The 22,837-nt window shown below is 34.3% G+C and overlaps 2 protein-coding genes across 2 annotated transcripts; one reads left to right on the top strand and one right to left on the bottom strand.

Annotated features, from left to right (window-relative positions):
• Positions 1–4,660: 4,660 nt before the first annotated feature.
• On the bottom strand, positions 4,661–12,271 carry LOC128233561 (translin-like). The gene is made up of 6 exons (XM_052947290.1): positions 12,133–12,271; positions 8,020–8,113; positions 7,536–7,632; positions 6,646–6,761; positions 5,964–6,043; positions 4,661–4,936 (listed from the first exon to the last, which is right to left on the bottom strand). The coding sequence occupies exons 1-6, from the start codon at positions 12,208–12,210 to the stop codon at positions 4,724–4,726; spliced, it is 678 nt and encodes a 225-aa protein (XP_052803250.1). The 5' UTR covers positions 12,211–12,271; the 3' UTR covers positions 4,661–4,723.
• Positions 12,233–20,131, top strand: LOC128233560 (RING finger protein 32-like). Its single transcript, XM_052947288.1, has 9 exons — positions 12,233–12,341; positions 12,907–13,069; positions 13,402–13,476; positions 13,672–13,814; positions 14,035–14,067; positions 14,996–15,120; positions 16,455–16,563; positions 16,994–17,158; positions 19,293–20,131. The coding sequence occupies exons 1-9, from the start codon at positions 12,312–12,314 to the stop codon at positions 19,758–19,760; spliced, it is 1,311 nt and encodes a 436-aa protein (XP_052803248.1). The 5' UTR covers positions 12,233–12,311; the 3' UTR covers positions 19,761–20,131.
• The last annotated feature ends 2,706 nt before the right edge of the window (positions 20,132–22,837 follow it).

Genomic DNA, 22,837 nt, shown 5'->3' on the forward strand with positions numbered 1-22,837 from the left:
CCAGTTGTTTTTGTTTACAATCGAAATATCATTGTTGGTAATAAAAACATCCAGATATATTTACTGACACATTATAACCAACTGCCCCTGTAGCTCAATTGCAGAGGGTTCAGTTAAGGTGCATACAGTCCGGGCTTAACCACGCCTACGTCATATCACATGATGTCAATAATGATTGGTAAAAATAGTCCCTTGCCTGGCGATTTGTATAGTACTTGGTAGTTTGGAGTATTCGGTACTGGTTTTAACCTAGGAAAGTTGTCACCAATGTATCCTTGCTTAACACTCAGGTCACATAAAAAAAACAAGTGGTCTCTTCAAAATGAGACAGAACATCACAACATTTATCTAAATGTGACTAGGAATTGCAACATCTCATATCACATATGGCATTTAAAGTCATTATGCAGACAATTGGCGCAGTAAGGCCTCCATATTAAACTCTATGATAAAAAAGGAAAAAAGATAGCCTAGACTTATCCGACACAATCTTCTACCTTTATTCTTCACTTATTGACAGTCCTACAGAGTATAACCTTGACTTGCAGGCACAGTGACCAACAGAGTATAACCTTGACTTACACAGTGACCTACAGAGTATAACCTTGACTTGCAGGCACAGTGACCAACAAAGTATAACCTTGACTTGCACAGTGACCTACAGAGTATAACCTTGACTTGCAGGCACAGTGACTAACAGAGTATAACCTTTTTCTTTTTGGAACTGCTAAAGTATAACAGTCCGTTTATTAGATAATAAAAGCAACAATGTCACAGGTAATAAAGTAATACATAGACAAAGATTTAAAAAAAATATATACACTCAAAGTATCTATTGAATGTACTTAAGGTTTTTTATAAAGTCATTTAGGAATCGGTAATTGACATTTTGTATTCGTAGGTATGTTTCTAAAGAAATCAGATCGTAATATAAATAAGACAATATGTTTATGGGCTTCATTCTCCGGTCGCATATGAAGTATGTTTTATAAATACAGTAACATATTTGACTTAAAACAATATTCACACAGTTGTATTCTTTTTGGTGTATCTTATATCCTATTACAATATATTTGATATCATTAAACATTTTCTTTATACCACATTTTTTAAATAAGGCATTTATCGTCGACCAAACATTTGATAATGAAGAACAATGGATAAAAAAATGTTGATAATCTTCAACTTCCTTGCAACACATACACAGGGGACTGTCTCTCAATTTCCATGTAAATAAATTTAAGTTAGTCGCCACTAAATTATTTAATAATTTAATTTTGAATTGTTTAACTTTGTTGTCAACGATAGATTCATGAACTATATAATACCATGATTTCCACTCGATACTTTCTTGTACACGTTTATTCCAGTATCTATGGATATACGGTGTTTCGAAAATTTGCCGGACAAAGAGCTGATATATTTCCTTGTTTGTCATTTCGTTAATTAGTTTGTTCCCAAACCTTATTAAAAGTTTTGAATTGACATTAGTATTTATTGATTCATTTGATTTCACAGATATTTTCCATTGGATCGGAATGGCTTTTTTAACTATATTTAGTTCCGCTATCCAATTAGTTTTGTTTTTAAGTTTATCTAGAATCAGATTGGTGTCTATAGTGCCAGTATTTGAAAGTATGTCGTTTACGAATATTAAATCCGATTCAATCCAATTCTTAAACAGTAAGCTTTTATTATTATGTTTTATAAATTTATTGCCCCAGATAATTTCTTTTCTAATATCATAAAAGGTATTGGGTATTTTAGTTTGGTTGGCATTCAGTTGTTTAAAATGAATCCACGTTGAAAGTAGTTGATTATAAAATTTGGTTAGTTTATATGTGATAGGTTGTAAAGATTTGATAGATTCTATGTTCATGTAAAAGATGAGGAAATTCTTTCCGAACTGGTCAAGCTGTACAGATGGTATAATTTTCCAGTTAGCATTAGTTTTGCTTATAAGATGTGTTGCCCATTTTAATTTCATAGTTTTAGAGAAAAGTCCAAAGTCTGGCATATCTAAACCACCCTCAAGTTTTAATTTCCAATAATTGTTGTGCGCTTTATTTTGTCTCTTTTTCCGTTCCATAAAAATTCGAAGATCATCGAGTTAATTGTCTTAATAATGAAATCGGGTGTAACTATATTTTGGGCTAAGTATACTAGTTTTGGAAAAAGTAATGACTTTATAACAGTTATCTTCCCAAAAAAGGTGAGTTTTCGTTTACTCCATGAATTAATAAGTTGTTTACATTTTTCGATTTTTTCAGTCCAACATAAATTTACACATTTATCTTTATCATTGCCAAAGAAAACCCCCAGAGATTTTATGTACTCAGTTGTAAAATTAATACCATGAATCAATTTGATTCTTTTGTATTTTGATCTACCTATCCAAAGACCATGCGTTTTTGTCCGATTAAGTTTAAGACCTGAATGTTTTCCAAAGGTATCTATTATTTCAAGAACAATAGGTATTTCATTTTGGTTTTTAAGAAATAATGTTGTGTCATCAGCAAGCTGTGTAACTTTAATATGTTTTTCCTGTATCTTTATACCTTCGTACATTTCACAACTTTTTAATTTCATTGATAGAACTTCAACAACTATTATAAAAAGCAAAGCAGATAGAGGACATCCTTGACGGACTCCACGATGTAGATAGAATGAGTCAGATATCCATCCATTATTTGAAATTTTTGATGTTATATTGCAGTAAAGGGTTTTAACCCATTTGATAAAAGATTCTTTAAAGCCAAATTTAGTCAAAATATTAAGCATGAACGGCCATTCAACTGTGTCAAAGGCTTTTTTAAAATCTAAAAATAGTATTGCTCCTTCTTGATTGAGAATATCAGTATAGTCTATTACGTCTTCTATTAATCTAATATTAAAACATATATTTCTATGTTTTATGTACCCTTGCTGATCAAGGCTTATAATACTCGGAAGAACCAATTGAAGACGATTTGCTAGAATTTTTGCTGCGAGTTTATAATCTATGTTTAAAAGAGATATCGGACGCCAATTCTCAAGATTTTCTGGATCGTCTTTTTTATACAGTAATGAAAACAAACCTTGTTTCTGAGTATAAGACAGTTCGCCTTTATTGTAACTTTCATTTAGTGCCAAAACTACTAAATTACCAATAATATCCCAAAAGGCTCTATAAAATTCGACAGACCATCTAGGCCAGGGCTTTTGTTTAGCTTCATGTCATTAAGAGCTGCTGTTGCTTCTTGGAGTGTTATTTTACCTTCGCATTTGTCGGCTAAATCAGATTTTAAAGTAGACTGAATGTTGATACTATTTAAATAATGCTCATATTCTACATTATCATTTAAAACACTTGTATATAAATCATTGTAAAATTTTACTTCTGCGTTTAATATTTCCTCAGTTTGAATGATTCTGTCTCCGTTTATTTTTAAGGAATTTATAACTTTTCTGCTTTGGCGAGATTTTTCTAGATTCAGAAATAATTAAGAATTAGTTTCGCCCTTTTCAATGAAGTCAACTTTAGAACGTAGTTGTGCACCTGCGGCTTTGTGTTTATATATATATCATTTATTTCTGATTCAGAGTATAACCTTGACTTACACAGTGACCTAAAGAGTATAACCTTGACTTACACAGTGACCTACAGAGTATAACCTTGACTTACAGGCACAGTGACCAACAGAGTATAACCTTGACTTACTGGCACATTGACCAACAGAGTATAACCTTGACTTACTGGCACAGTGACCAACAGAGTATAACCTTGACTTACTGGCACATTGACCAACAGAGTATAACCTTGACTTGCACAGTGACCTACAGAGTATAACCTTGACTTACAGGCACAGTGACCAACAGAGTATAACCTTGACTTACTGGCACATTGACCAACAGAGTATAACCTTGACTTACTGGCACATTGACCAACAGAGTATAACCTTGACTTACTGGCACATTGACCAACAGAGTATAACCTTGACTTGCACAGTGACCTACAGAGTATAACCTTGACTTACAGGCACAGTGACCAACAGAGTATAACCTTGACTTACTGGCACATTGACCAACAGAGTATAACCTTGACTTACTGGCACATTGACCAACAGAATATAACCTTGACTTACAGGCACAGTGACCAACAGAGTATAATCTTGACTTACACAGTGACCAACAGAGTATAACCTTGACTTGCACAGTGACCAACAGAGTATAACCTTGACTTACACAGTGACCAACAGAGTATAACCTTGACTTACACAGTGACCTACAGAGTATAACCTTGACTTACACAGTGACCAACAGAGTATAACCTTGACTTACACAGTGACCTACAGAGTATAACCTTGACTTACAGACTCACAGACCCAGTGACCAACAGTGTATAACATCGACTTACAGACCCAGTGACCTACAGTGTATAACATCAACTTAAAGACCCAGTGACCTACATTGTATAATCTTGAGTTACTGCACAATTTTATTTTGTATATTTTGCCGAGCGGACAAGAAGCCTTGGTGAACAAACACCTTTGATACCATTACTTATATGTGTCAAACAGTAAGAACAATGGGATGACAACAATGAGCGCATAACAATGTTAAACCAGAAGGATCCCTTAATATCCATGTTATACAATGGAAATGAAAACTAAACAACTGCTTTCTTCATAAATTTTATTAAGAAAGTGATAAGAAGTTTAGCATGAGACCACCTATATGTACATTAGTCAGCAGGTTTCAGTCCTCGAATTGTCAGATCATACACGACCTCTTCAACCTTCTTGAGGTCGTATTTCAGTCCATCAAATCTTTTACGGAGAGAATCATTCTTCAAGTTCAGGAGACGGAACCCGGAATCCATCTCCCCTACAAACTTGGCAATGCGTATTGGTCGGCCATAATCCCCGGCTGTGACAGAGTTGACTGCCAGACGAGACTGAAAGAAATCAAAGAGGGATTGTTTCTAGTATAATCAAATAATGAATGTTAACACTATGAATACTAAATATTTTTTAACATCCTTTTGGGAGAGGTGCAACTTGTCAACCAGAGGAAAATCTGGCAACTGAAGCTTTCCTAGAGTGCTTTTTTTAATTTGATAACCGCAACACTTCATTATAAAAGTAAAATATAAACCATCTTAACAGTGAATTTATTGGGGGTTCTCTTCTGAAAAAGATCAAAAAGGAAAAGGAAAACAATACCATTAAAGGCCGTATTTTAATCATAATAATAAATGTATTGGATGGAGACAATGTATTATATAGAGAATCAAAGGAGTGTGGTATGAATAATCTAAGTATAAGGAGAATAAGGAGAAGTCAAGTCAACATATAGAATGTATTCATATTACAAGTTGTATGGTATCTGAACTTACAGCAGCAAACTATATCCCCCCACACACCCCTGTTACATGCATTACCCCCTTATTCCTTCACTTACAAACGCAATCCTGCATAACAGGTTATATCAAACTATTTTTGAGAGTCTGCATACCAAATAATGTCAAATTTTGAGGTTCTGCGTAACAAACTTGTGTCCTACCAAACAAGGGGTTCATACTCCAGTCGAAGATGGGGGACAACTTTTATTGAAATGACCAAGTGCTTGAGGTAACGAAATGCATAGCAGACTTTTATCTTATGCATGAAACCACAACTAAATGCAACCTAATTGCAAGCCAAGGTTTAAATTTCAGCATAAATAACGAACAGGTCCTACATTTCTATTTTGGGATATTTAAGCAAATTATGTAAAAAGATTTGGAAAAGAAGTGCAGCGAAATCAATACTACCAAAGAGGAAAAAAGGTTTATTGTTTTTAAACATTATTGCTCATCTTTTTTGACCACCTTTCATATAATTCCAAACAAATTTTATGATCATTAAGGAAAGAAGCCTAATTACCGGTCCTGTAATTTTAAGTGAGAAAGCCTTGCGAACACAGATCCAGAAAATACCAACCAATTCTGAGGCGAGCTGCAGTAGCCCCATCAAGTAGTCTTCAAGGTCAATATGGAAGCCCTCGGTCCTGACCACCTTCACTGTAACACAGACAAAACATACGAATATATATTTCTGTACTGCCTTATATCACAGCTTGTTGTATGAATAAATGGATCATTTTATCACATGAGGTTGCTAGTTTTGAGTGTTACACTCGTATAAGTAAAAGTACTTGCAAAATCTACATTATTAATTTGACGCCGAGGAGCTTTACTGATCTAAGGTTTTCATTTGATAATACAATCCCTCGCCATATGAACTACACTAACAAGATACAAGAATCTTTCTTTAAAGTCAGGTATGGTCCATAGGATGGACTCCATACCCGTTGGCTCCATGAATCCTAAAATTCCTCAATTGCTTAAAATTGATGTGAAGGACCAATTTTCTTTTTCCTCTATGTGACCATTGCCCATTGACTCAATAATTCGAGGCATGAAGTAATTTGGCTGGTCCTTGAGATAATAAGTCAACAGGTTTCGACTGTTCATGATAACAACGTTTAATTAGCTCAATAAGCTATTTTCAGACATAGTTAAATACCAGTTATATATCGAAAATATATATTATAATGACATTCTTTCATGATGGAGACATCATTTATAATGTAATCATAGTTATAACAAGTTTCCCAGAATACCTCCTATGATCTGTGCCACCTGTTGTATGGAGATCATGGACTCATCCTGTAGGTAGGTCAAATATGCTGACAGGAACGCCAGACGCTGCATGACAAACCGCCACTGGTCATTATACCTGCATCACAAGACTTAGTGTTCTAGTTAAACCACAGATGAAGTAAAACCTTTTTAAAAATATGACAAATTATGCTTTTTTTTCACCACTGGTCATTATACCTGCATCACAAGACTTAGTGTTCTAGTTAAACCACAGATGAAGTAAAACCTTTTTAAAAATATGACAAATTATGCTTTTTTTTCAGTAAAAGTGATCTTAAATGAAAATCGATGACGGGAAGATTTACTATAAAACAAATGCACATCTCGGAACAGTTTTGGTGAATTGCTATCGTCGGTTATAAATATTATTGGACTTTCAAAGTTTCATGCATCTAACATAGTAATTCCAAATATAGATGAAGTTTGCAAGCACTTATCACATAATCCTTTTACAAGTTTAAACAAATGTGAATGAACCGATTGCTACAAGATTTTTTGAAACGTAACCAAGACAGTTTCAGTTATAACCATCTGCCAATGTAGTAGAAACTATTCTTACATGAGAAAATGTTTCTGAATGGATCAAAAAGACAAGGACTTCGTGCTTATACAAATTATTTTCCGTGTTGGAGTTTACCTGTTCTCAATTACAAAGAAATTCTGTTATTATGGCTGATAAGGGTAGGGACTAGAATTCGATGGGAAATTACTTGAATACACAAAGAAACTAAAATGTGTTTAAACTTATTATTATGATGAAATATTGCCATGCCGACTTATGCATACTTAAAAGTACCTGATATTTATAAGATATATCGTAGCATTCATAGAAGTTGCATCTTCTCCATACCTGTAGTACTGGTTTTCTGGTATTTTGACAGCAAGATTGGTCATTCCCTGTCTGATCTGTTCAAACATGGAGACCGTTTGCTCGCACACTGTCGATACTGAAACATTTTTTAAATCTCCAATAAGAATCAAGTGAAAAGAAGAAATGTTTATCAAACAAAATGCTTCCTGGGCGCCACTTTCACTAATTGACAACATTAAGTTTTCAAGAACAAGGAAACCCTACCACATGTTTCATGGTCCTAAATCAATCTGTTCTTAAGTTATTGTGCAGACAGATTTCATAAGACTACTGACCGTTGACCTACTTATTCTGCAACAAACTACTAACATTCTTTGCTATTAGGAGATTAAGTCACAGAAAAGCCTCTACAATGTATATGGTTACATGTGCCAGGCCCAGGGCAAAACAGATGTAACACCTTCTATTTTTATACAGAGTTAAGGCCGCCTTGTGCTGATCCCTCACATTTATTGGAGCTCACCATCTTTGATGCCCTCTGGTTGGTGGACAGTCTGAATGTGTGTGAGGATCTCCCGGGCCGACTGTTCCAGCTCCCGCACAATCACACGGATCTCCTATAACACACACGATAAACAAATATAAATTTGAGTCACAATATCATAATGCAGGATCATAATTAAGATTGTTGATAAAATGCATTCTATAGGATCCTGGCAGGTTTACTTTTTCTTAGATCCTGGCAGGTTTACTCTTTCTTAGATCCTGGCAGGTTCACTCTTTCTTAGATCCTGGCAGGTTCACTCTTTCTTAGATCCTGGCAGGTTCACTCGTTCTTAGATCCTGGCAGGTTCACTCTTTCTTAGATCCTGGCAGGTTCACTCTTTCTTAGATCCTGCCAGGTTCACTCTTTCTTAGATCCTGGCAGGTTCACTCTTTCTTAGATCCTGGCAGGTTCACTCGTTCTTAGATCCTGGCAGGTTCACTCGTTCTTAGATCCTGGCAGGTTCACTCTTTCTTAGATCCTGGCAGGTTCACTCTGTCTTAGATCCTTGCAGGTTCACTCTTTCTTAGATCCTGGCAGGTTCACTCTTTCTTAGATCCTGGCAGGTTCACTCTTTCTTAGATCCTGGCAGGTTTAATCATTCGTTTCCAACAGAAACCAATGTTCAGAGTTGAAGTTTGACAATATATTAGATAAAGATAATATGTGATAATTAAATATTCTATTTTAACACCAATTTTAAACAATCTCAGACTGAGTACAGTTTAAAGGAATATTTTTTTACGCACACTGAGTGATGCAAAAGTGATGATGCTGATGATGATGATGACACCTGAAGTGATACAATAAAAGCCCATTTGGCTTATCAGCAATGATGCCCAAGAAAATGAAAAAGCCATCATAGACTTTTCTCTATGACTCTTAGACATTCTCTTTATTAATTTCCAAGAAACTTATGGTCTGAGTCTTGTTTTTGTAGCCAAGAGAAAATTACAGACTAAGGGAGACAACATTTGTTCAGAGTAAGCATTTTGTCTTCTTCATATTACTCTCTCTTTGCTCCATTGTCACAATTTCCTTGAAAAATTAAAAACTCGTTGTGAATATGTCCTCTGTTTGGCGCCATTGTTGCTTTGTAGATTATTTTAAATTTCTGGCTAAATATGGAAAAGCTAAGAAAGGTTCCAATAATGTCCAGGTTACTATTCATTAGTAATATAAAGTGTCCTTGTAACTGTCATCAGTACTAAAATACAAAGAACAAACACACTATGTCTGGCAAATGTACATGTATTTAACAGGGAGAGGCAAGTGTTTAAATGATATGTTTATACTAAAAATAGATAAGTTAAGTGTGAAATTTTAAATTGATTTCACAAAATTAAATTTGAAAAATTATAACAGAGATGTAGCGTATGTTTCATTGACATATACTGTAGAAGGTTTATTTTGCAACGATTGTGAAACAAGTTATTACAACATTATATTAAACCCTTTCATTGGCACGATGTTACACGTTATGGTTTTGTGTTGTAGGGGAAACCACGGTACCAAGAAGAGACCCACTTGTCCGGCTTGTTGACCACAAACCAAACTTGAATGCACCCAGACCATCTAACCCAGGTCACCTAGGTGAGAAGCAAGTGAGCTAACAACTGCGCTAACCAGACAACGATCAACCAGTGTAGTAAGCATCATACTTGCCAGTTTTCTGGAAAAACCCCTATTTATAATGATATAGGCTTACCATACGTAAATGTCTGAAAGTATGGATTGACATGGTGTTTTATTCATATGATTATACCACTACAGTACTGAAAACTGAGCAGGTAGCCTTAAAATAAATTACAGATGAACACAAATTAAAAACCAATAAAATTGTGGAATCCACGCATTCTGTAAACCTCTCTAGGCCCGCCCAGTTTCAATAAAGATCATATGGCTTCAGATAAAAAATTACAGGCGTAACCAGGTGAACCCGATCGCTAGAACTGTCTAGTCCACATAAATAGCCATCAACGAGTCGTTTGACGCTTTTTTTACTATGACAGACTCAAGATGTAAGAGATGTCAAAATAATAAACAAGAGACAGCGCACTTGACTATTCCGCGGCTTTTCGGTGTATAGATTGAAAAGTTTTGGCGAAACATGCATGGATCACTGTTTAATTAGATTTCAATGCACCAATGATGTGCTGAGATATTTACATAAATTGAATTGGAAAATATTTAAGGTGGTACGCAAACTTTAATGTAAATTCTATGTAAAAAAGGGGCATAATTCTGTCACAATGTTTGATACAGTGACCTCCTCCTGTATACAGATTGGGGGCATGATGGTGAACAAGTGTGCTAAGTTTCAAAGTCAGATCTCAATGGACTTTGAAAATATTTCAGGTGGTACTCAAACTAACGTAAATTCTAAGTCGAAAAAGGGGCATCATTTTGTCAAAATGCTTGATAGAGTTACCTCCTCCAGGGTACAGGTGGAGGGCATGATGGTGAACAAGCCTGCAAACTTTCAAAGCCAGATGTCAATGGACTTTGAAAATATTTTAGGTGGTACGCAAACTTTAATGTAAATTTTAAGTCGAAAAAGGGGCATCATTTTGTCAAAATGCTTGATAGAGTTACCTCCTTCTGTGTACAGGTTGGGGGGCATGATTGTGAACAAGTGTGCAAAGCTTCAAAGCCAGATGTCAATGGACTTTGAAAATATTTGAGGTGGTACGCAAACTTTTAACGTAAATTCTAAGTAGAAAAAGAGGCTTCATTTTGTCAAAATGCTTGATTTACCTCCTCCTGTGTACAGGTTGGGGGCATGATGGTGAACAAGTGTGCAAAGTTTCAAAGCCAGATGTCAATGGACTTTGAAAATATTTGAGATGGTACGCAAACTTTAACGTAAGTGGTTACGCCGACGCCGAAGCTGACGCTCGGGTGACTAGGATAGCTCTCCTTATTCTTCAAATAGTCTAGCTAAAAAGTACCCCTGATCGCTCATTATTGTAGCTATCTAACTGTCAAAAACAGCATAAAGTTTATGACAGCTTCATACATACTTAGTCATTCTAAAATGCATTCCAGGCTTCTTCTTTTTTTTAAATTATGTTTAGCCTGGACAGGACAGCATTTCAGAATGACTAGACTATAGTCTAAAATAATAGACGTGTTATACGGGATTCTTCCAATCCCTAACGTCTAAACAGGTTTGTGCATAAACTGGGTGGGTTTGAAAAATATTGAAATTGTATTTAGTGAAGTATTTTATGTTTGAAATGAATAATAAAGGTTTATATTTATATTTTACAATGTAAGTACAAAGCTATTTTGCACAAAACAAGCATTAAATGCACTAAAACACATGATCTACCTTTCCAATAAAACGAAACTTGACTGACACAGACAACAATATAAGCAAAGCAGAACAACTCGACCCAATGGTGTTAATTTGGCCACCTCCGACAAGCTTCGTGATAGTCCTTGCTTCGTGATAGACCTTGTAAATACAATCGTAAAAACTCGGCCATGACCGAAGTACTCCGATTGTTGTAAAACTGTGAACTGCAGCCTTATGTTTTGACAGAATGAAATGAAGAAAATCCCATCAAACTCATAATTATTTGATAGATATTTATTTTTTGTGTACGGAACTAATATAAAATAACATTATCTGGTAATATTTCTTGTTTTTATGTTATTTTATAGACGCTATATGCTTTAACCCGGAATCCTGATCGGAACAACTACCCACTTTTGATACTAAACAATTTGTACGTGAAGGATTTGCCATATCAAAAATCATAAAAAAAAATCTGTCAAAAAACAATTATTTGGACTAGACTTAAGCCTATATACATAGTATAATATATGTATCTCTATAGCATGTATCTTGTTGGATATGGGCCAAGGACTCAAAATATTTATCTCTTCAGACCTAGATGTGTCCATCTAGCAGCATTAGAGTTTTTCATGTCTGTTTTTTAGGGAAACAGTACAAAGCAACCTGTGTATCCGAATTTTATGTTCATTCTACAGTATTCTCATTCGAAAAAAACTGTCAAATGTCATGCATGACAGAAATACAAGCGTTTGACAGTGTGTGTAATTTAAAAACAATTCGGTAATTACCTCTCTGAGATCCTGTTCATCTGTGAGATATTGCTGAAAGTTTGCGAAAATTGAAGTTATATTGGATTTTTCACCCATGATGATGCAAACTTATTACCCGAGTGATAATTGAGATTGTCACCGGTGATACCGGAAGTCTCCTCTACGTAGTATGTAGCGTCCTAAACAACCGGCCAAGAATGTCTTCAAATAGGAATATAAAGTCGAAAGTATGATAATTGTCTCTTCTATGATATTATCGTTTTCATAACTGTGATATGGTTTTAAGTAATTACCATATTTAGTTTTTTTTATTTATTAGATGGGCTACAGTCCACTAATTTTGGGCTTAATGTTTTATGTACATGTGATGATTAGTCCACCTAAATGGCCGTCAACCAGTCTTTTGACGATATTTAGACTATGGCAGACTGGTTACAGGATACACATGAAATGTCAAAATAATAAAAAAGTATCCCTGATCGCTCATTATTGTAGCTAATGTGATGATGTACACAGTACATGTACATGTAGGTACACATGAATTATATGTATGAAACAAAAACTATATAACTAAACTGTTCAAAGTGAAATTTAAGAATACACATACATAATTATAAATATAATGTTATTGACTCACACAGGTCAGAAACTTGTGAGTTATTTAACTTTTAAGCTGTTTTCACTTGGACAGTAATTTATAATTATTGGCAGAAATATTGTCAACAATCTTAGCGACCTTAAGTAATATTAAAATTCTACATATTGGAAGAAAACTTATGTTAATCATTCTAGGAAAATACGGTCCTGACAGCAGCTGCCCTCCAAGATCACCTTGTCAAGTCTCTGGGACTGGGTGACTTTATCGGGCCTCGTCATGTGGGAACCGGGCCAGCAGCGAAAGCAAGGGCGAAGAAAGACATCAAATCCACCATCGATACTGGCAGATTTGGAAGAAGTAGGCTAAGATGATTTAAGTATAAGTTTATGTATAAGTTTGCACTTTAAGATGTGTTTTTGATACTTTTAAAAGTGCTTGTTTGTGATTTTCAACCAATGTATAAGGGATCATATGATTATAATTAACTCTGGAACAGAAACCTATGGATATTGGCTCCATCTGAGCAACAAATCAATCATACAATCAATTTGATTGAACTTTTTTGAGTAATAAACATTTGTGTACTTATAATTTTCAAAATAAATGTTTAAAAACAACATACCTTAAATTATTCACTATACCTTAAATTGTATACCATACATTAAATTGTACGAAATCTTACTTTTAAGATCATCCTGTGAAAAAGAAGGTTGAGAAAGACCGGGAGTATGTGCTGGACCCCAAACCACCGCCCCTCACACTTGGTATGCCGCTCACTTCTCATGAAATTAGAGTTGTTTGCTTTTAATCGACAATGTTTGGTTTTGAATCGCTTTGTCACATACCAAGAAGGATTTTCATATAAATGTATATCCGGTACATTTATGCTGAAAAATTATTCCAACAAGAACTGTCATTGTTTTACGTGAAGACAATTGTTTTGTTTTATATTCAAACAGCTCAGAAGTTTGGCTTAGTCGAGGCCCCTGCACAGCCTCTCACAGAGAATGAATGGCAGGTGGCGAAAACCAAATCCAACCAGCGAGATGACTCTAAGATGCCATGTGTTATATGCAAGGAGGATTTTGGATTCCAAGAACAGGTTTTTATAAATATATGCTTTTTGGTGATTTATAGAGATTTATCAGTAAATTAGTTATGAAAATTAGTAACTATTAGTTGAAGACAGTTTTAAGGAAATTAATATGTATACTCATTTTTACTCAAGTCTAATAGAGATTGATTATTTAGACTTACATTTCACACAGATTTGTCCATCCAATACTTTGGACAAAATAAACAGATTAATATCATAATTTCAGGTGCTGCTGTCTTGTACACATGTTTTTCACAGGGTGAGTTCTTGTTGAAGTATCTCACAGCTTCATTTAAAGTTTAATACAGTTGAACACCACTATTCCAAACAGCGTTTATCCAAAATTATTGCTATTTCAAAATTATTTTTCGGTCCCAATTTTACTCCTTCTTTGTTTAACTAAATGTTTGGTCTTTAATCCGAAATAGCTATTCCGAAGTAAAAATTACGGTCCCGATTTGGTTTTTCACACCTATTTATGAATTTTTATTTTGAACGCGATCGACCAACAAATATTTTTGTATACGAAAGATAACTCAAACCGAGTGTATCGTATTGGTAGCTATGTGTAACTGACATTGCAATCTTCACAACTTAGTATTTCACGTTATCTATAATTCGCGAACGCTGTCATTTGCGAAAAATTGTTAATCCGAAACACCGCTATTCCGAAGTAATTTGTTGGGTCCCTACGATTAAAGGTGTTCAACTGTATATCATTTGTCCTCATGTATCATTCCCAGGGATCGAAATTAGCACAAGCCCGCAAGACCTGCACTGGTTAAATGTCTTTCGGGCTTGCTCAAATTCTGAATTTTATATAGCAGGGCTTGTTCAAAAATTTGATGCCAAGCAACAGTATAATAATTTGGGCTTGTTGATACAAAAGTCTAATTTCGATGACTGCATTCCGGGTCTATTGATCTGATCTGAACAAGAATCATTTTAGCAATTTTAGAGGAAACATTTCACAGATTCTTCCTTTTCATGACATTCTTCTCACCTATATTTCATATCTTAATATTCCATATTTCGTTTCATTTTAAGATATGGCAAATTGGTAAAGTCATTGAGTTCTTATATTATGATTGAAAAGGAATATTTCACTGAAAAAAATGATATATAAAACATGCTTTTTCTTTTTCATTTTTGTAATTATATTTATTTCATATCTCTTCTTATCACAGGCATGTTTGCAAGCATTTGAGCGTTTCACTGGAAGAAAGACATGTCCAATGTGCAGACGGGAACAGTACCAGACGAGACTTATTCACGAGGGATCTCGACATCACCTGCACAAATCCGCTACCAGGTTAATAATAATAATAATAATAATAATAATAATAATAATAATAATATTTTGAATTGAACTTTTTTTTTAACTATTAGGTTAATAATAATAAATTTATTTGATGGAGAAAAGTTTTAAATTTCTTATATCAGGATTGTTTCATTATAATGAAGGCCAAATTTTGAAAGCAGTAAAAATTCAGACCTTTTGCATGAGACTTGTTAATAAAGGACAGATTGGCAGATAACTGCATACTTACAGTAAAATAGTTAAGGTGTGTCAATGTACTTGAGTAAAACTCAAAAATAATTGAACTCAAGTACAATTTTTACTCTCAATTGTTTTTTCTATAAAATATTGACCAAATATTTTTATCGACATGAACGAGAGAATGCGAATTTAAAAAGTGTAAAACATTTACAAGTTTGAATCATATGATGCTGTAATTTGATAAAAAGAGTTGAGATTTGACTTGAGTATTTTTGTGATATTGGGGCGGGATGTTTTCAAAAGAAAAAAAGAAGCCAGCAGAAATATTTTATTTTATATTATTGAAGATAAAAAGAAGATTGAAAGAAGCGATGAAAAGAAAAATGGTTGTTGATCATTAAACTTACTTAATATTGTTTACACTAAGCATATCTTGAGTCTTTTTTAGCCTAAATATGATAATAATAATAATAATAGACATTGCTTAGGTGTGGCCTAAATTTACAGTAAGATCTGCAAGCATTCCTAATTGAGAACACTAAAGCATATCTTGAGTCTTTTTTAGCCTAAATATGATAATAATAATAATAATAATAATAATAATAATAATAATAATAATAATAATAATAGACATTGCTTTGGTGTGGCCTAAATTTACAGTAAGATCTGCAAGCATTCCTAATTGAGAACAACACTAAAGCATAGCCTTACAGTTAACTTTGAATTTGTGATGACCAATACATGTTCAATAATTCATTACCATTGACTTGTGGGTCAGCAGATAAGGTCTAATAAATCATTGTTCCCATGTTAGCCTTGTTAAATGATCAATAATAAAGTTAATTAGCACTTTCCCTGACAAGCAATAGTGACACTGTTTATGTTCAGCCTAAACCGCCTTGTTACTGTTGAATGAGGGTTGTTATTACCATTGTTATTAACAAATTCTACCTTTAAAAATATAAAACCTATTTTTCAGAAATTATATTACGGTTCAAATTATTATGAAAGGAAACAGCTAAAAAAAAATATCCTTTTGATGTTCATATTTTGTTACAAGAATCTCAGCTGTCTTCAGGGCCGGGTGCAGCATCCTGCTTAAAGCTTATATGTTCACATTTATGAACCATTTAAACATTTTCTAGGATCCAGGCCTGTTGGCGTGGTTACGTTGTCCGATGCATGTACCAGAAGCTGCAAGAGGCAAACCCTCCCAAAGATCCAAAACTCAGGCAGAAATTCTATGAGGAAAAGGTGAAATATTCAGATAAATAAAAAATTCAAACCTCTTCAAATACTTTTTCTTTTTATGTAAAACATAATTTGCATGGTGCAAAAATTAACAATTTCAAATAATAACTATAGACATATTATATTTATATATTATATATTTCTGCTTGTCACATTTCATATGATTTAAATTATCTTATCAATTAGAACATACAGAACTTGTGTATCAATAAGAACATACATAATTTATAATTCACTTAGAACATAACAAAACTTATGTATCAATTAGAACATAACAAAACTTATGTATCCATTAGAACATAACAAAATTTATGTATCAATTAGAACATAAAAAATCTTATTATCAATTAGAACGTAACAAAACTATGTACCAGATATCATTTTACTGAAATTGAAAGTAAAAATATCTTATAATTACATTGTCATTTAACAGCTGAGCAGAATCACAGAGCGGATGGTTCGTTCATGTGACTTCAATGTCGGTGACTTCCTGCGCGAGATGGACCAGAGCCTTGCTGCCAGTAGAAACGTCTTCCGCGACTTTGATGCCCGCTTTAAGATCATCAGTGAAGAAGAGTGGGAGCATATCCAGCTAAAGGTTGGAAATTCATCTCGCCCATCCGCTAATTACCCAGTTTGGTTTTATAAATGAATTGTTTGAATTTAAGTCCATGTTTGAGTAAAACGTGTTCAGTGTTTCTACATCTTCTTCGTCTTAAGTTGTTTTTAGTATTTAAATCAGGACATCGTAGCGTCATAATCTTGGATCTTTCTTTTGTTTAAAGTATTTATTTTTTTCATGAAGTAAAGTATTAATTTTTTTAATAGAGTCAATTAAGATTGTACCAAGAAACATAAAAGGATCTAGCTTCTTGTGTTGAAGTTTGAACATCAAGAAGACAGTTTTAATATTTAATACAATTGAAAATCATGAACTTTTGGTTATATCGCTTAATATACATAGGGCCGATTGTTCAGAAGTTAACAACTTAGTTTACGTCAGTGTTGTTAACTTTAAAAGTTGAAATATTCTATGGTGTGCTTATATATTAGCATTAAGTATGAACAACAAAAACAGTTAGCACATCTTGTGGGAAATGACTGCAGATCACAAGTGTAATCATTTAACTTCCAGAGCCATAAAGATTTTAAAGTTAACAACAATTATGTTAACAACGATGTTAACTTTAACAACGTTATGAACAATCAGCCAATATCGTTCTATTGCATATTATTATATGGAATATAACTGCACAAATTCAGGTATGTGCATTTGGCGGGGGTCAAATTCCCGACCCCTGGCTCGATACTCTACTGTGTTGCCATTAAAGATAGCTCAAAAATTGAGACAGTCAAGTTTTGCTGTACACATCTTGAATACCTGGTTACATTTCCCCCTCCCCTCCTCCGTTTTCAATTTTGTTCTATTAAAGGTTAATTTGCAATGCTCTGGCGGCTGTCTTCCAATGCAAGTAATTCATTTTGGGAAAATGAAAGACTGGACTGCATTGATTTGTGTAGTTGTCATCCGCTGAGGGGTCATCCTCTTTGGCATACAAAAACTGAAACCTTGGCCATTATTCAAAAAACCTTACAAGTAATTTAAATGAACTTTGGCACATTGGAGGCAAAATGCATATGTATATTATAACAAGGCCAATAACAGCTTTAATAATTGTGGAATTATCTGGACCCTCCTGTTCTACCAAGCCAAACAAAAGATGATTGTTGGTATTTGGTCTGCTGGCACTCTTATTTGTTGTATTGATTAACTGTGAAAATTAGAATAATTGATTATACTTGTGTTCATAAAGAGACCATTAATTAATGGGTAAGGGAAGACTAGCTATTGTGTATTCGTTTTCAGCATTCTTTCCTTGATAAAAATAATGCATGCTCAAAGGGAATGTCAAGTATTGTATCAGCTTGTAAATGTTGCATTATGGGGGGAAATTTTAAATGCTTAATATTGCAGAAAGTAGAGAAGGGTTTTCATATTACAAAAGGTTCCATGTGTTTTGAGAGATTACAACTTCATGAAACATCCTGGGCAAATTGATTGTGGGAAACCCCATACGCATGATTAATTAATAAGGTGAAATCTACACATTTAATTGGATGCCTGAGATATCCCTTAGGCAATACAGATACAGAAAAAGCCAAGAAGTTAAGGTTACATATGAATATTCATGGTACGAAGTTTCGCTAGCTTATTTTCCCATGGTATATTCTATAGAGTGATCCGACATTACATGTGACGGGACAACTTGATTACTGATATATTGTGGAGGGGATTGGATATTGTATACAGAAAATGTATGAATGTTTTTATGAGCACATAATTCATTCTGATGTCACTAAGAGGAGCATTGTTTCACATCACAAATGGCACACATTGTCCAGTACTTTTATTCAATAAAGTTCACTATTTCACTTGATCACATCTTTTAAGCTAAGTAACTAAGCATTCTCTTGTGGTATTCACATAATTTTATAAATTATTCAAATTACAATAAAGGACGGTAATACAAATAATTTTATAAATTATTCAAATTACAATAAAGGACGGTAATTTTGTATTGATGGTATTCCAATCTTTATGGGTAGCTTGCAAAATGAAAGATAACCAAAAAATATTATTATAAAGTTATTATTCCACTTAAAATCTTAAATCTACATGTACGTGTACAAACTATACAGAATGAAATCTCACAAGTGTCTTCCAATTGTAGGCGGTTGAAAGAGCCAATCAGGACTGCCCGATCTGCCTTACTGCCCTGGCTACCTGTTCCGACAGTGAAACCACAGGGAAAGACAGGGAACCGGATGAAAACAATACTACCCAAACTAAACCCACAAAAGACCGGGAACCAAATCTGAAAAATTCTCGGACACAAAAGTTTAGTGCAAATGCTCAAACAAAATCCTTACACTCAGATAAATCTGTAAACCATGATAAAACCAGAGGGACATCTAAGTCAAAGACAGATACTAATAAAAGAAGTAACGAGGAAGACAAAAGTTTAGAAACAGAGAGTGCCGTACGTTCCATAGGCAAGGAGAGACAGACGGTTCTTCTATCATGTTCACACGTATTTCATGCCAAGTGTTTAGAGATGTTTGAGGAGTTAAGTTTGGAGACGAGGAACACTTGTCCTGTGTGTCGAGCATTGTATGAGAAAAAAGTCCTGAATGTCTGATTGAAAGATTCACCAATAAAAATGACGGTCATATCAGATTTTAAAGATGTTTTTGCTGTGATACTTTATGAATATATAGTGTTTGAATTTTTAATGTGAGAATTTGTCTATGTTTTGATTTAAGGTTAAAAAAAATAAATATTGAATATGATATGTTTTGATGGTAGGGACAATTTAAAGTAAAAACATCAAATGTCAAGGTCAGGGTCAACCTCACTTTGAATTAAATTAAATTTAATTGAAAACATTATTCAATGAAGGTACTTGAATAGACTATGGCGATTCCTAGCTATATGTAATCCTATGTACGTTTGCATCAAACTGTATTCATGTTGGTCTGCACATTTGCCTAACAACAGGTCAAACTGTAAGTTCGTTGTTGTTTTTTTTGTTGTTTTTTTAATGCCCCATTTGTTATATTCTTGTTTGCCTTGACACACATTATGAATGGAGGTTACATAGTTGTTTTTGTTTTTTTAACTTTTTGAAGCCTTATTTCCATGTTTCCATGTGGAAAATTGAAAAAAAGGTATGACCACTATTTTAAAAAAGAATCAAGGCCTCGTGTGTTTTTGTGAGTCCGTGGGATAAGGCCAAACCACCTATTCATTAATTGTGACCTTAGTGATAACTTTACAGATTGCTTTTTTTTGTTGACCTAACATCTAGTTCACATTTATATTGTGTGAAATGGAATGTGGGTGAAATGGCATGAGTAATGAATCAAAAGAATAATTTGACAAGAGCTTTTTTTTACATTAATTCCGCAATTTCACAGCAGAAGAACAAAAAAAAACGTGATTGTGTTCATTTTGTGTATGGACCTGGATGGGTGTGTAAGTTTATTTATACTTGACCTCGGGCCTTGCACATTCGTCCAGTGCTCTGTAAAGATTGTTAGACATTTCTGATGTAAGGAGCATAGTGCAGAATCTGAATGTAACCCTGGTTAGAGCTACCCTGGTTCTTTAAGGTGCACCAGTTTTTAACATAGGTACACGGGACCCCCATTTAATGTCCCTCCTGAAGGACGCGTGCGATTAATGTCTTTTAGCTCGACTATTCGAAGAATAAGGAGAGCTATCATAGTCACCCGAGTGTCAGCGTCGGCATTACCACTTCAGGATGTTAAAGTTTGCAATCCACCTCAAATATTTTCAAAGTCCAATGACATATGGCTTTGAAACTTTGCACACTTGTTCTCCATCATGCCCCCAACCTGTACACAGGAGAAGGTAACTCTATCAAGCATTTTAACAAAATTATTCCTCTTTTTCTACTTAAAATTTATGTTAAAGTTTGTGTACCACCACAAATATTTTCAAAGTCCATTGACATATGGCTTTGAAACTTTACATGCTTGTTCACCATCATGCCCCCAACCTTTACACAGGAGAAGGTAACTCTATCAAGCATTTTGACAAAATTATGTCACTTTTTCTACTTAGAATTTACGTTAAAGTTTGCGTACCACCTCAAATATTTTCAAAGTCAAATGACATCTGGATTTGAAATTTTGCTTGCTTGTTCACCATCATGCCCCAAACCTGTAAACAGAAGGAGGTAACTCTATCAATCATTTTGACAAAATTATGCCTCTTTTTCTTCTTAGAATTTATGTTAAAGTTTGCATACCACCTCAAATATTTTCAAAGTCAATTGACATCTGGCTTTGAATTTTTGCATGCTTGTTCATCATCATGCCCCCAACCTGTACACAGGAGGAGGTAACTCTATCAAGCATTTTGACAAAATTATGCCCCTTTTTCGACTTAGAATTTACGTTAAAGTTTGCATACCACCTCAAATATTTTCAAATTCAATTTATGTAAATATCCCTGCACATAATGTATTGCATTGAAATCTAATCAAACAGTGATCCATGCATGTTTCGCCAAAACTTTTCAATCCATACACCGAAAAGCGGTGGAATAGTCGAGCGCGCTGTCTCTGTGACAGCTCTTGTTTAGTATTGCGGCGGGGAATCGAACCTATGACCCCTTGATTGACAGACAACTGTGTTACCACTAGACCACGAATCCACCACTAACAGACTGACATATACCATAATTAAAAGTCTGTGCTTTGTGTTAAGTGTTGTGAAATAATAATAGTATTGATTGAGATGTTTGAAACAGTTGAAAAGTTGATTGTTTAATTAATCATTGACCTGGCCACCATAGGAGTCAGCGAATGACACCTTCAAAATCTATGAGTCCAAAGGTTGCAGGGCCAATATGACGATGCCTTTCTTATAAATGTGTGAGAAAGTGAAAGCACATACATGTAAGTCTAGTAGGGGTCCCTCAAAAATGTGGGTGCCCTATTGTAATCACCCTGTCCGTCATTTCATCCATCCAACTTCCGTCTGTCTACATTACTTACGTTGTTTTTTCTTTATAACTTGAACACTGTAAAAGTTATCTGTTTCAAACTTTGAAAAATTGCTCACAGCAACAAAAGTTCTGTAACAGGAATAATGTTATGTAATGGTCCTTTACAAACTAATTTTTCAAGGATTTTAAATGTTTTCAAAGGAATTGTATGAAACATTATCTTCTAGATAAGTATGGCAATGTGAACGTGTTTGTAGTACAAGAACCACAACCCTGTGACCAATTATAACCGAATTACCTAGCTTGATTATTAAAATATGGTTAAGCACCATAAACGGAATAAGGTTTATGGCAATTTGAAGAAAGATGAATTGCACGACACCATTGACTCCTGTACATCACACTTTCCCAGATCTCTCCCTTTTAACAATGTTTTGCTTTTCAATAGGAATAAAACTTGAAGCATCAGTAGATGCCAATATTGTGACATATTGCGTTGTACTATAATCAATTTTTGGGACCCACTTGTACCAAATCGCATTCCTTGATCTAATAAAATACTTATTTACACCTGTGAAAAAGTGAATAAAAACAATTTAATTTGAAAGATTGATTAGTGGCAATATTGACTTGTGGGCATATCAAAAACAGCTGATTTTTGTTTCAAAATCACCTCCCTGGTGTATACAACTATTTAATACAGAGACCAGCTGAACACTAAACAAACAAATCTGACATGCA

This window comes from Mya arenaria, chromosome 5, assembly GCF_026914265.1.
Source record: "Mya arenaria isolate MELC-2E11 chromosome 5, ASM2691426v1".
NCBI classification, from domain to species: domain Eukaryota; kingdom Metazoa; phylum Mollusca; class Bivalvia; order Myida; family Myidae; genus Mya; species Mya arenaria.

Coding starts and splice junctions, on each gene's coding strand:
- LOC128233561 (XM_052947290.1), bottom strand. CDS start 12,210: ATGGGTGAAAAATCCAATATAACTTCAATTTTCGCAAACTTTCAGCAA. Junction 7,633..8,019: donor ACCAGAGGGCATCAAAGATG/GTGAGCTCCAAT, acceptor AAAATGTTTCAG/TATCGACAGTGTGCGAGCAA. Junction 6,044..6,645: donor GGTGGCACAGATCATAGGAG/GTATTCTGGGAA, acceptor TCTGTGTTACAG/TGAAGGTGGTCAGGACCGAG.
- LOC128233560 (XM_052947288.1), top strand. CDS start 12,312: ATGTCTTCAAATAGGAATATAAAGTCGAAA. Junction 13,815..14,034: donor ATTTTGGATTCCAAGAACAG/GTTTTTATAAAT, acceptor TCATAATTTCAG/GTGCTGCTGTCTTGTACACA. Junction 15,121..16,454: donor CTGCACAAATCCGCTACCAG/GTTAATAATAAT, acceptor AACATTTTCTAG/GATCCAGGCCTGTTGGCGTG.